Raw genomic sequence first — 15,203 nt, 5'->3', positions numbered from 1 at the left:
GTTTACATCTCAATTCCCAAGCAGCATAAAGAAGCCAGACTGGAGGGCGCACCAGTGTGCCATGGGGGACTCTGCTGGCTGGCCTTTCTGTCTTTCATGAAACACTGTTACTACTATGCCTGATTACCTGTGTTTCCTCCCTGGAACCCACATGGTCGGTGGAGACAGTCAACTACCACCAAGTGTTCTCTGACCTCCATGAGCCTGCCACGGCACACTTACACAAATGAATTTTTTAAATGTGATATTTTTAAAGGGCTGATCTTAAGGCCAGAGACCTCACAGATATCCACACTCAATAAAACAGTGGAGGTATTGGCAAAGGTCCATGCTGCGTAATCATGCATTTTGAACTATCGAGATGACATCAGGATTATTTTAAATCTTTCGCCTCCTAGTACCTCAGAATGTAAAAATGGTAAGTATTATCCTTTATAAAGGAAAAGAAAATAAAATCTAAACCATTCCCCTTGTAGATTTTTTTTTCTTCCCCAGGGGCATCTCTAAAATTAATAATTGTGAATTTGCTATATCTGGAAGGTTGTGGGTGATTTTTGTTGCTAGCAAAAATCTATTTGCACATCACTCTTTTCATTTCCTAGGCATCTGCCATCTGCTTTCTAAGCTGTGGGATTTCAGTTCACAGGCAGCTGAAACTAAGCATTATATTTAGCTGTTCCTGGCCAGTCTACTGGTGGGGAGCCTGCATTATCACTGGGTGGACACAGTAACTGCTGGGAGTATTAATGAGGTTGCTATGGTTTTTAGGTCTGGATATAGTCTCTGATTCAAGCCAAGAAAATTTTTAGTGCATATATTAAAGGCTTTGGGCACAACTATTAATGGTTTTTCCAAGCAGACGTGTTGGTGTAGATGATAGGAAATGGCCTACCAAGTGATCCAGGCCCCTTTCTTTCATGGAACACTCCAATCACATTAAGGCCCATCTGGAAACAGGGACCATTATACCTAATTTTTACCTGTCGAACACTTTTCAATTATATTAAGCTTCAGGTATAAACACTGCTCTTTTTCCTAGCCCTCACATAGTGGGGGTTTTTTGCACTTACATATATATTTTAGATTTACTTATGTATGCATGTTCTGCTTGTATGTCACCTGCAAACCAGAAAGAGGACCCGAGATTCCATTACTGTAGATGGCTGTGAGCCACCATGTGGTTGTTGGGAATTGAACTGAGGACCTCAGGGAGAGCAGCCAGTGCTCTTAACCACTGCCATCTCTCCAGCCCCTACATAGCATATTTTAAGAATCCGATGCATTCCTATTCATGCTCACCAGTCTCCACTTTGGAAATTCCATTTGTGGCTTTGATGAAGATGACCTTTCAAAGGCTTGGCAAAAACAGGTGTGAGTTCAAACTATGACCTGCACCTGGATTCTAAGTGGATCCTGTCAGAGCATTGAAGTCACAGCTGTACTATTTGTGACCACAGTCAGAATTGGTTCTCTGAGATGATAAGTTTGTTCAGATTTTCTCACACCTCAGGAACTTCTTCCATTTTACTTTAAATTATATGTATGACTGTATGTCTGTGTGGGGGTATATGCACAGTAGTGACCACTGAGACCAGAAGAGAAAGGCAGATCCCCTGGATGTGAAGTTAGAGGTAATTGGGAGCCATCTTAATTTATTTACTTACTTACTTATTTACTTATTCATTCATTTATTCATTCATTCATTCATTTATTTCTGAGACAGGGTTTCTCTGTGTATCTTTGGCTGTCCTGGACTCATTTTGTAGACCAGGCTGGCCTCAAACAGAGATTCGCCTGCCTTTGCCTTTGAGTTCTGGGATTATGGGCATGGGCCATTGTGCCTGGCTAATTGGGAGCCATCTTATGCAGTGCTGGGAACTGAATTCAGAGCCTCTGCAAGAGCAGCAGGTGCTCTTACTATAGAGCCATGTCCAGCCCCAGGTAAACTTATAATTTCTTCCTGTCAGCCAGGAAACATAGTCTAACACCTCATTTTTTAAATCCTCTTCTTGATTGCATCACATACCCACAGTCCTCCTAACATCTTGACTATGAAGTGATGTCTATGTGTTTACTATGGCTGTGAGCTCTGGTTAGCTTATGTCTAGACAGCTCTATTGTGTTTGCCTTTAGATAGTAAAGCTTGTTTATGTCTGTGTCTCTGTCATTGATAACTTCCACATGTGTTCTGAACCTTTCCAAGTTAAAAACATTTAAATTGGTTATGCCTTTTTAACTGCTGTAATTCAGTCCTGCAACTATAGGAGAGACTATTTCTGAAACAAACTCATGATGTGTCAAGCTTGCATTCACAGTATCTTTTGGTGGATCTCAACCTGGAGTTTATGGTTTTTTGTTTGTTTGCTTGTTGTTTTTTGAGACAGAGCCTCACAGTACAATGTTAGATGGCCAGGCCAGCTTCAAACTCACAGAGATCTGGCCTGCCTCTAAGAGTTTGTGCTTTTCTGCACTCAGGGTCAGCAGCTTTGGACCCAGAGAAGAGCATGTCTGATTGCATGCGGGTTGATGCCCCAGGTCCCGCCTCTGAGAAAAAGGTATCGGACGGGTCTGATGCTCTTTGGGTGGATGACACCTAAATGAACATCTGTACAAAGTCCCAATTTATTTCTAATATCAGAGATCAGACCTCTACTCTTGCCTGATGCGTCTAAAACAAAAAGGGGGAACTGTAGAGAGCTGCGGAATGCTATGCCTTAAAGATGGAGCTGGTTTCCGCCTTCCACCTTCCCGATGGTGAGTGCTCTCTGTCACGAACAACTCCACATTTGGCTAAGGCCGAGGATCTGGCTTGCTTCTATGTATGTGGACCTATCTGCATTGCCCCCGTGGCACGCCTGGGTTGGCTACCCAGAGGCTATTTAAGCTGTGGGCTGGCTTTCCCCGGGGTCCGAGGATTGTTCAATGTTCCTGAATAAACTGCATTGAAAAAAAAAAAAAAAAAAAAAAAAAAGAGTTTGTGCTTTCAACCCTGGAAGTGCTGTGGCCATCTAAAGCCATTCTATAGATATCTGTCCAGAACTGTCATCCCTTTGGTAGCATCATTTAGGATCTCCCAGTGAGTCTGGTCCCTCTGACAATGTCCTTTCCAAAGTAGGATTCCCAGAATGGAAATAGCTGATGGTTCCAACCAAGAGTGTAGCCAGTTTTCTCTTCATTTGGTTCAAATGAAGAGAAATTGTGTGTCTGAAGTGAGAAAATGACCACACTACCCCGGCTCATTTCTTTCCCTGATCTGTGAGCCCCTAATTGACAAAGAACACCCCTAACTTTAGCTTGCGGTAGTTTGCCCCCACATGTGATTATGAGTGCCCTACCCTTGAGGCCAGGTGAAAGTAAAGGACCCACTGTTTTTAGAGCTGTGTTTGAGTTGACTCCAGCCTGCCTTGCACCCACTCTGAATCCTCACATGCACCGGGTTGTATACCCTTCTATGTGATGTTTCTTTTTAGCACACAACTGCTTTGTCTCTCTCCTCTCGTACATGAGGAAGGCTCTGAATAGTTTTCTATGTCCTTTCACACCATCATTTCCATATCATTGCTTTCCTCCTCTCCACTCCCCATCTCTGTGCTACGCTCCCATGTGTATGCCCATATTAGGACAGAAGTCTCTTTCAGTGTCTTCCTCCATTCTCTACCATGTTTTTGTTGTTGTTTGTTTTTGTTTTTGTCATTTGAGACAAGGTTCTTCATTGAACCCACAGCTCACTGTTTCTGCTAGAGTGGTTGGCCGGGGAGCCCTGCCTCCACCCACCTGCATTCATCTACTGACATTGGGCTTACAGACACACAGTCATGCCTGGCTTTTATGTGAGTGTTGGGCATCAGAACTCAAGTCCTCTTGCTTGTGCAGTAAGCCCTTTGCCAACTGAGCCACCCCCGCCCCGGCCCACTTTCCTTCTTAAGAACTTTGACAAATCTCATCATTAGGTTTCTCCTTTTGCTGGCTACCTCCTATTTCTGGTTCATGCCAACATGATTGTGAGCAGAGATGAGCCTTATATTCATTTCTGTTTTGTTACATCCCTTCATTTGGCCTCTTTTTCCAGCTTGTTCATGTGCACTCCACAGTCTGCAATTTGCTTTTCACTGGCTTCCATCCAGCCACTTGGAAGCATTCCTGACCTGTCCTAGGATAGCTAGATATCTGATTGGTTTATCTGAGTGGTAGCTCTCGTCAAGGGCACGCAGTCTGTGGCTGCCCTCAAAACAGCTTTTAGAACAGAAGCCACACTGCAGCAGACCTTGGCCAGTGCCTCATCTCATCACTACCACCTTCTGATCCAGAAGAGAGAATTCTGCACCTGCTCATGCTCTTCCCTCACGTCTTTTCTCTGCCTCTAAGTGTTAAGCTTTCTACTTAACTTGGTTGCTCAGTATTTCAATCATCAGAGACAAAGCAAGCATTGAGATCATTTTGTTGATGTCTGACTTTCTTTCTTTCTTTTTTTTTTTTCTTTTGGTCTGTATAATTCTTAATTAGCTACCTGCAGTCTCCTCCTACCCAAGACTCTGCTTCAGTTCTCCTTACCTGTAGGAGGTGACACTGTACCACAGGCACCTTTGGTGTCCTTGGGCCTGGTCACCCCATGGGTCTAAATATTTCTTCTGGTATTCTCCTGTCCTGTGCTTTTGAGTCTCCTGGAAGCAGAGGGTCAACTTGTTTGTGTGGTTGGTTCTGCCTAGGACTTTTGTGGTAGTATAGACCTGTAATATGGTTCCTACTATGCTTGCTCTCTCTCTCTATCTACCTATCTACCATCTACCTATCTACCTATCTGTCTGTCTGTCTAATTTATGGCTTTTCAAGACATGGTTTCTCTGTGTAGCCCTGGCTGTCCTAGAACTCACTCTGTAGACCAGGCTGGCCTTGAGCTCAGAGATCTGCCTGCCTGTACTTCATGAGTGCTGGGACTAAAGGTGTGTGCCATCACTGCCTGCCTCAATTTACCTTTTTTTTTCAAGTTAGGGTTTCTCTGTGTATCCTTGGCTGTCCTGGACTTGCTTTATAGGCCATGCTAGGCTCAAACTCACAGAATCCACCTGCCTCTGCCTCCCTGAGTGCTGGAATTACAGGCATGTGCCACTGCGCCTGGCTTCTAATTTGTTTGAGTGTACAATGTGTGTGTGTGTGTGTGTGTGTGTGTGTGTGTGTGTGTGTGTGTGTGGAGGCCAGAGGTTGATGTTGGGATGTTGCTTACTGTCTACTTTATTTTTTGAGGCAGAGTGTCTCATTAAACCTCTACCTTATTACCAGACTAACAAGCAGCAAGCCCCACAGAGCCTCCTGGCCTGTCTGCCATGTTAAAATGACTGGTGCCTGGCTTTTATGTGGGTGCTGGGACTACACTCAGGCCTGCATGCCTGTGGCTTTCATTTTATTGACTGAGCCACTGGTCTATCCTCAGAAACTTTGTAGAGCAACATTATTTTAGGGAAGAGCTGTGTCTTACCCTCCATTATTTAGTGATGTTGGCTGGTAATTAGCCATGCATCAGTGAGCCTATAAACACTAGTCACATGGGCAAATCGACTTTGTACAAAATAATCACCCTCCTGTATGGCATGGGACAATGTAAAGATCGGTGTCCTTCATGGAAGGTGTCTCCTTGGCATATCTTTGAGCAAGCCTCTGTCCCCCAGCCTTACATACAGGCGCTCTCAGAGAACTGAAGTCAGCCCCGCTCACACATCTGGAGGAAGCCTGGGAGACATCTTCAGGAAAGGCCTCCTGGGGTCCAAAAGCAGGTGCTTTCTTTACACTCCTACTGATGGCTGTAGTTAAGTAAAAATAAAAATGATGAGGATTCACAGCCTTAGAAGGGCAGCTAGAGTGTGTTAGAAGCGATAGCAGTATGGAGGGTGACAGAAAGTAAGACGGCGTTGTGCTGTGCTGCTGACCCGACAAGGCCTTCATGCTGCCTGCTTGTGAGGGGACAGACGGTTCATGCGTGCATGGGTGCATGCGTGGGTGTGTGCATGTGTGTGCATGTGTGCCAGCTTATAACTGTCTGTAACTCCAAGGTCTGACACTCTAATATAGATATACATGCAGGCAAAACACCAGTGCATGTAAAACAAAGGTTAATTTAAAAAGGAAAAAGTAACTATTGTGTGTGCCAGGCATGCACCCACATGCCTGTAACCACAGAGCTTCCACATGTGCTGCATGCAGGTGACCTGCTTTTCTGTATCAAAGGACATTGTCCAAAAAGTGAAATTGCAGCTTACAGGGTGGAAAAGATATTGCCCATTCTAGACCATGGAGGCTGCCTCCAGTCAGCAGCAAAAAGGCAATCCACTTAAAACCAACAGATCTGAATGGGCCTTTCTCCATGGAGGACACACACAGAGCCACACTGGGGAAGTGGTTCTTGCCTGGCTCCCACAGCCCCAAGAACGCTGAGACGGCTGGACCATGAGTTCAAAGCCATACACTGGCAGTCTATCTTTAAAAGAGAAAAGGGCAATGAGCAGATGAAAAAGAAACCAAGTGTCCTTGGTTGTTAGCTAAATATCCATCGTAGCCATGGGGAGGCCATGTCTTTCCCACCAGGACGGTGCTAACCCACAAACGGAAAGTAAGTATTGGCACATCTGTACACATCTGTACAGTTGGACACCCTGCTACTTTGTGGGTTGGAATGTAAAATGGTTTATAGCTGCTGTGGAAAAGAACTTGGCAGTTCCTCGGGAACTAGAACAGTGAACATCCGGAGAGATGGCTCAGAAGCTCAGGGCACTTGCTCCACAGGCATGACGACCAGGGTTCCAATCCCAGCACCTGTGTAACATGCTTCCCCACAAATGCTGGTGATTCCAACTCCAAGGAAGGCTGAGACAGAAGGATTGCTGAGACTTGCTATTTTCCAGCTTTACCGAGAGGCCTCCACATACGTATTTGCACACGCATATGCACATACATAGACATTATAAATAACACATATAAAACTTTTTAAAGTTAAAATCAAATGCTGTCTGGCCACCTAAGTTCTTCCCTAAGCATCTATCCCAAACAACTGGAAACCAGCTGCTCTCAAATGTCCGTGCAGGCACATTCCAGGCAGTGCCCATCAGAGCAGGCTAGAGGTGGGAACAACCCAGTGTCACCACAGAAGAGTGATCAAGATGTGGAAGTTGGATGAAATGTGCAGTGGAATTCCTCTGAGCCATAGAGAGAGAAGTGTTCCCACATGCTGCGGTTGGGATGAGCTGGTGCTGGGAATGGAGCCCGGAGCCCGTGCATGCAGCATGGGTGAACCTCAGACAGCATAAAGCCAGATGGAACAGGTCTCAGAGGACGGAACTCATTTCTGTGGGATAGCCAGAAGAAATCAGCATGTAGAGAAGGTACCTAGAGTGGTGGGGGTGGAGAGGTAAGTCATTAGTGGGCACAGGATTTCCAGCTGAGTGCCAGAAGCATTTGTAACCCTCGCTAGTGTCTGCACACAGTGTCAGCGTATTGAGAAGCACTGAATCGCTCTCTTTAAAATCGTTAATTTGGCCAGACAGGGTGGCTCACACCTTTAATCCCAGAACTCTGAGGCTGTGGATTTGAGGTCAACCTAGTTGACATGGCAAGTTCTCGGCCAGCTACATACATAGTTAAGACCCTGCCTCAAACAAACCAAAACTGTCTTAGTTGCTGTCCTATTGCTGTGAGAAGACACCGTGACCAAGTCAACTCTTATAAAAGAGAACGTTTAGCTGGGGGCTTGCTGACAGGTTAGAGGGCCAGTCTGTGACCATCATGGCAGGAAGTACACAGTCATGGCCCTAGAGCTGGAGCTGGAACTGAGAGATTTCCACATGGTCTGCAGACAGCAGGTAAAGAGAGACACTGGGCCTGTCACGGCTTTTAAAACCTCAAAGCCCATTGCAGTGACACACCTACTCTAACAACAGCATACCTCCTCACAAGGACACATTTCCCAATCCTTCCAAAACAGTTCCGGAAGTAAAGTGTTTGGTCTGTAAGCACTGGATCCCGGCACAGATGTGATCCTACGATCCTCGCCTGCGGTGGACTGCACCTCACTAGCATTCACAGGGAAGGGAGTCCCATCCAACCACAGACCGGCTCAGGTTGGGCCACTGGAAACAGGAATCGGTTGTTTTGCTGCGGCAGCTGGACTCAGCCCTGTGGGCGGTACAGAGCCTTTTGACCAAGGAGAAAACCTTTGTGATGGACTACTGAGATGACACATATATGTAGGCTAACTAAAGCAGGGAAGACAGAGGGCATGGTGGCAGCATTGGGGACGCTGATGCTGAGCACATCCAAGCACAGGGTGTGAGGCCTCAAGGAGCCATAGGAACTGCAGCTGTGCCCAGGTGGTGACCTCACTGACTCTATAGGGGGTGTATAAAGTAGAAACTTGTTTGTTTCTTTGTTTTTCCCAGTGTGCAGGTGAGGGGGACAGGTTTCTGATGTGGCCTGAGGTTCAACCTAAGGTTGAACTTTGAGCCCAGGCAGACTTGACTCCAGAACTGTGGTAGCTAATGATACAGAGATGAATATAAGGGATTTTTTCCAGATCCTCGGCGGGGGGGGGGCAGTAGAAACGTTTCCCCTTGAGTGATTAAGCATGCAGACCGTCTCACGAGGGCTCTCCAAGTGGAAATGTCTGGCCAGAAGGTAGATGTGTAGACAGGAGCTCACAGCAAGAGGTTAGACCATAGCTGAGGTGAGCAGCAGGCACATCCAGCCCCCATGCTTCCGCCTACCTGCTTCCCACCATCCACCCCTGGTGAGTCCCTCGCCTTATGCCCTTCCAGAGGCTTCTGGGGTCAGTTAGTTGACCCACCTTGCAAGAGCACAGTCCAGCCAGGATCACTCTTCCGCTGGGGCTCTGGCACAGCTATAGGAGGGACTTGATTGGACTGTGCTAATTCCTGATGTTCAAGACAAAGAAATTCATAATTCAGTCTTTCTTCTATGCTGTGGGAAAGAGGGACAGACAAGCAGGTACTTTCTTCTTCTTGAAAGGCTTTCATGTCATGTAGCTTGGCTTTGTTTGGTTAAATGCTCCCTAAAGGACTTGTGATAAAACATCTCTGTTACAGCTTCTAGTGATGGCAAGAGGAAGATGGTAAAGCCTGTCCAATGAGGAAGAAGCCTCCTTCTACAGTGAAGCCTCAGCCTGTCTCCCTGCAGGCCTTGGGGTCCAGGATAGCACTGGGACAGTTTCAAAAGCCATGTCACCACAACAGAAGCCCCAAGCCTCCCTCAGCCTAACATCTTCCCGGCAGGCTTGGTTCTAGCAAAATGTCACGCACATGTGTGCCTTTCCAAGTTGGTGGCCTTTGTCTGAAGCATTCCTCTCCCTGGAATGTTGTTTGTCTTGTCCTAAGATTCTGTCCATCCATGAGAGTCAGCTCATGTGACCTCTCTGTCCTGCCCGACAAGCTCAGAGATAGCCTCATGGACTCCTTTTGTCAGATATCCAGTAGAGCACACAGAGGTTAAGAGCTGGCGGGACACCACACAGCTTCAGTCTAGCAGACTTGAGACTACCAAAGCCCCGCTGACCCCTGTTTCCTGTCTCTCCTCTCCGGCTCCAGGTGGAAGTGAAACCATATGTGCTGGATGATCAGATGTGTGACGAGTGCCAGGGCACGCGCTGCGGTGGGAAGTTTGCCCCATTCTTCTGTGCCAACGTCACCTGTCTGCAGTACTACTGTGAATACTGCTGGGCCAGCATCCACTCCCGAGCCGGCCGTGAGTTCCACAAACCACTGGTGAAGGAGGGAGGCGACCGCCCTCGGCACGTCCCATTCCGCTGGAGCTGAGCCCCGGGCGACCCGGCTACAAGTACTGGAGTAGATCACAAGGAGGAAGAGAGGGCACTGCCTCAGGGCTCATGGTGTTCTGGAAATCTGTGCATTCGTTCTCGATTTTTAAAGAAGAAATGGGTCTTTTTATTATTATTATTATTATCATTTACAGTCATATTACTGAACTCAGCGTCCAGTATAATGCAGAATCGCAGAGTGTGTAACGGTACCCATTTGCACTTTGACTCACACCTTGTCTGCTTGGTACCTTGATTTCTTACACCTGACCTGTCACCTCCACAGTACGTAGACTGCCATTCTCATCAGCAGCCGTCAGGTTGACGGCTGTGACTCTGTGTTTGATGTTGTGTTGTTGTCGCTCTGATTGGTCTTGAACTGGAGCACGCGCTTATTTTCAAAGACTTAGAGAGTCGCCCCTAGGACAAGACTTACCAAAGGCCACGTGTGTAAGTAGAGGCCGATATAGCAAACACTTTACAATCAGCGATCAGTAGTGGGGCCACGTAGCTCAAGGACAGCCCTTAACTAATAAGCCTGTAGTCGCTTTGTACTTTGACGTGTACGGATACCTCACAAGCCGGATCTTTAGTTTCTCCTTCATGTTTGACTTTTGTTTTGCTGAGGATTTGGGTTAGATTTTTAGTGTTATGTAAATTTATGCTGCAATAGCTTTTGCTGCTATTAAAATGGTATTGTTGATACCATAATACTCTATTCAGGCTAAGGTATCAATTAAAAACATAAACAAGAACCCAACAACACACTTCCGTGGTTTAGGGATAGAGCCAGCTGCCGGAGGGAGCTCGTAAGAGAGCAGAGAGAGCCAGCAGAGGCCGCCAATCCTGACTGCATGTTTACTTAATGCGGTTGCTGCATGCAATAAGTTTTATATCCAATGTCTAGTATAAAACCTTCCCACAATGCACAAATTAAGAATCTATATAAGCTATAAAATACTCATGTTTTAAAAGATTTCTTTTTCATTCAAAGAATTGGTAATGTGTGGGAGGAAGGCATGCCTCAGTGGATGGAACGCTTATGGGCCGGAAGAGCCCATAACGGGACAACCATTACTACAACCAGTAGAAAACCTAGGTGTAGGACACTCTTCCAGCAAACCTGTGGGTGATAGATGAAGTACTTGCGGTGCTCTGTTATATACTGTGCAATTTATTTTCTATAGTAAAGTGATTATGTCTAACTGTGATCAAACATAACTGTTTAAAGCCTCTGTGTCAGACATTACTGAACTTGAGCATTCATAACTGGTATATTATTAAGTAACACATGAGCTCTGAGTTAGGACCTCCTAGTGCTTGCACCACTGCACGTAGCTTCAGACCTTGTCCAGAAAGCCAAAGAGCTCATCTTAGCTTACAAACACTAAGAACATACACACTATCTAGAAATAAGTCATGAGATTGACAGAGGTACATCTTTAAGAAAGCCACATCAGGGTGATGCTAAAGAAATCTGTCCCAAGCGAGATGGCCTGGGCCTTCTGTGTGAGACAGTAGCTACTAGTCCCTGGATTTCCCTGTGAAGCTTGAATAGAAGGAAGCCTGCTCGCGCTCCTTTAGCATCACCCCTGGACCACAGAGAGTAACAGAAACACGCACGGTGATTGCAAGACTCTGTAAAGCTTTTTAAACCTTCTTCCTTTGTTTTGACTTCTGGGGACAGTCTGCCTGGATGTGGCTCTGCAGAGTAGATTTAAGTCACTGTGTTTTTGCGCTGTGACGTCCTTGTACTGTCTCAAAGTTCGTGTTGCTTGTTTTTGTTGTAGTTTGTTCTTTGTTTTTGTTTCTGTTTTGTTTTGTTTTCTCTCCAGTGTTTAGTTGTGAATACTGGCTCTCCAGCTACAGTTTGTTTTCAAAAAAGAAGAAACAAAATAGTTTTTTACTGAATTAAAAGATGCCTATTAGAACCCTCCCCCCTTTGGGGTTTTCTCTGGGCCTTTTGGAAATAATTGCTTTTTTGCAGCCCAGATGTGGTTTGGTTTTATTTGGTTTGGTTTGGTTTTTTCTATGTTTGTGGTTTTTTTTTTTTTTTCATCTGTATGGGAAATTTTGTTACGCACTACTACTTTTTATATTCTAGAACGTTTTCAAAAGTTGGCTGATGATTTTCGTTCGTTTGTTTTTAAGGAAAAAGGCATGCTTTCTGACTGACATGATCTTTTGCAATACCTCAATTTTGAAATATAGGAAAGAAAATGATATTTTCTAAGTAAGTTTATTCAGAAAATATATATTAATTTAATTCTGCAAGAAAATGATTTAACAGATGGGTAACTTTATTTTTTTCATGCTTATTTGTGTTTTTTGAAAATGAAGTTAGAGCTTTATAACTATAATATTAAAGATCATATCTAACCTACAGAAATCTACCTAATTATGTGAAAGATGCAAATGTTTGGAAGAAGCACCCCTCTTTCATGTACTAAAGTAACCCTGAGCCCTAGAGAAGCTGGAGGACGCGCAGCGTAAAGCTAACTGCGAAGGCCGTGGGGGCCGCAGAGGCCAGGCTGAGAGGCGTCACCTGGTGCTGAGGCTGTGGCTAGGCGATGGAGACTACTTTCCCTTAATTTGTATATTTATAATCAAGTGTTGATTGTGCGACTGACCAGGATTGTGAAAGAGTTCTTCTGTTTGTATTTTTTTAAAGAGAACTTTTTTAGTTTGTTAAATTATAACATGTTCCCTTTTGTTTTGTAAATAAACGTGCCCCCCCCAAGTTCTTAATGTTATATTAAAAGAGAGGGTCCTTCAAAAAACTTATTTTTTAAAACACAGAGGTGTTCTGCCCTGCAACTTGACTGGGAAGCCCCGGGTAGCACAGGGCCTGCTGTGGCCTCTCCGAGGGACACTTGAACTAGCGGGCTCCGAAGCTGTAACTAACCTCGCCTCTTTGTCGTTACGTGCAATACTGTTTGTACTGTTTGTATAAAAATAGAAAAAAGAAAAGAAAAAAGGCCTAAATCTTTATTGCAGATTTATTTTCATTGCAGACTTTCGACATTGTGACTCACAGAGCTCATTTTCTACTGTCAAATATGTACCTTTTCCTCATGCTGGTATTTTTTCAATAGTAACGTAGCCTTTGTACTGAGACAAATTTTCATTGTTATTTTTAGAAAGATTTTTTGCTAAGAAAAAATTAAACATATTTACATATTTTTCATTTTATTTCGTATTTTCTTTAAGGAGTGCTTTCTCAATCATTACTAGAGTTGTTTCTGGGAGGGACTTTCATATCTGGTCAACGTCATAATATTATTTTGTATTTTTACTTGGAATAAATTAATTTTATGATGCTAATTCTTTAAAAGTTTATTTTTTTCATTTTCAGTTATTTTTGAAGCTAAAACCTTTGTAATATTGTTACTAAAGTGTCTAGTTTTTTGAACTGCAAAGCTTTATGTATTAACTTGCTGATGTGGTTTACAGTAGTGACAAGGATGGAAACGGTTGGTTCTGTAAACGGGACTGTAACGGACAACTGGGTAATAAAGTGACAGAGTGAGCAGAACGCGCGAGATCCTGACAAGCCTTTTCCTTTATTACAGTGTTTAGTGTGAGACTAGGGATGTCACAGTACAGGTCTCTGAGGATGTCACAGTGGGTTTATACAACACCAGATGCAGTCAAATCTGTGGCCCGATAATGAAGTCACCCTCCTGAAACAACGTTGGGTGTGAAGCCTAGCTCGGCCAGCAGTGTCCAGTGCTTTCCCTAAAACGTCGAGCGTGTGTGTGTGTGTGTGTGTGTGTGTGCGCGCGTGTGCGTGTGCGTGTGCGTGTGTGTGTGTGTGTGTGTGTGTGTGAATCCACCACCAACTGCTGTCCGTGTGTGAGCTGGTGCCTTTCCTCCCAAACTTGGACTCGCATGCACAGTGGTGATGTGTGAGAAGACACCTTGTATGTTGCGTGACTTGAGTGCCTCACCTGACACGGGGGCCCTGGCGGCCCTGGGGGAGCACACAGAATGTCACCACTGTGTATGTGTCGGATGCACCTTTCTCCCAGTCTGCTCTCTGTTCTGGCGCCCCTTGTTTGCCTTTTCTTGGGGTGACACTGGGCCACTCTGCATGATCTGCCTTCCTGCTGCTGCTTCCGGTCTCCCCCCCCACGCTCCCTCCCCCCTGACCCCCACCCTGGCGTGCACTGTGAAAGCAGCTGTTGAAAGGCGTCTGCAGCCCCCGGACCTCTCCACGCAGAGCTGGTGTTGTGTAAACAGAACATCCAGGGACTCGCTCTAGGTAGACGGTGCGTTGCCACTGGTTGTTGGCGGCCTCTTCCCCGCCGTCCGAGCGGGGAGGAGGTTAACGCGTGACTGGGACGAGCCTGTGTCCAGAGTCGGCTCTTGGGTTCGCTCTCTGTATTCAGTTTTGTAAATAATATATAGATTAGATCAAGTTGTGATGTAAAATTTTAACTCAAATCGGGTCCTATTGGTTGGAATTTTACATTAACTACAAATAAATGATTAGGAACAGAAGAAATTGGGAACTTATTGTTTAGTGGTATAGATTATGCGTAGATCTCTGCCTATATCTTGTGTTTTATTGCTTGTTAGTGAGGCATGGGCTAATGCAGTGTACTGCATTTATGCAATTAGCAAATAACTGCTAGTTTTCGTTTTATCTATTATATTAGCAACAAAGTGGCATTTAACTGGGTAAAGCTCCTACCCACATATTTGAGTATTGTGACATCTCAGCTTGCAAGGTTTGAATGAAAGATTAGTCACAGATTAGTGAAAAAAAAAAGTGTCTTTTTGTTAAAACTGGCTCATTTGTATGGACCACTCCTCTCTCACTAGTTCGTATACTGTGTCTGCTAACAGTTCCTTTTTTCTTTTATGATAACCAAACTTGTCAAACTCAGCGGCCATAGTGTTCCATCCCAAAAGAGTATTTTATAATTGATGCTGTTGACTTTATACCCCAAAATGGGTCAAGAGTCCAGGAACGTTGACTTTGTATGATTACAGGAGTTCACTGGGACCCTGAGAGCTGGGGTGCTACCACAGGGGACTTTCTGCTTCTGGACACAGTACTGTTGGGGTATAAAGCATTATGTATTTGTATTTTTGCTGTGGAAACGATGGACGTGACTTTTAGAGTGTTCACAGCTCAGATCTCTGTATTCGTTTTTCAACTAAAAACTAATTTTAACTGTACTGTATCTTTTCCTACTGTCCTCTTGGATTGTTTTGCTGGTAACCCTTCCTCGGCTTCCGCCCTGGGGCTTGGACTAATACTGCTTGTATGGATTCGCTACTGTGACTGACCGTGGAGCTCATGCAGCTATCGCTTAACTGCTTACACTTTGTAGTTTGGACTTTTTTTCTGTAATAACAACTTATTAAATCTAGTTGTATG

General features: G+C 44.9%; 1 protein-coding gene across 11 annotated transcripts in view; it reads left to right on the top strand.

The window, feature by feature from the left end:
- The window catches only part of Cpeb3 (cytoplasmic polyadenylation element binding protein 3), a 191,832-nt gene extending 177,207 nt beyond the window's left edge, over window positions 1-14,625 (top strand). For all 11 annotated transcript variants that reach the window (XM_060388741.1, XM_060388720.1, XM_060388740.1 and 8 more), the window contains one exon: window positions 9,585-14,625. In XM_060388741.1, coding sequence (XP_060244724.1) covers window positions 9,585-9,812 — 228 coding nt within the window. In that variant the 3' untranslated portion in view covers window positions 9,813-14,625. The remainder of the gene's footprint in view (window positions 1-9,584) is intronic.
- The last annotated feature ends 578 nt before the right edge of the window (window positions 14,626-15,203 follow it).

Source organism: Meriones unguiculatus, chromosome 1, assembly GCF_030254825.1.
Source record: "Meriones unguiculatus strain TT.TT164.6M chromosome 1, Bangor_MerUng_6.1, whole genome shotgun sequence".
In the NCBI taxonomy this organism is placed as follows: Eukaryota; Metazoa; Chordata; class Mammalia; order Rodentia; family Muridae; genus Meriones; species Meriones unguiculatus.
This window is presented reverse-complemented; position numbering and strand designations above follow the sequence as displayed.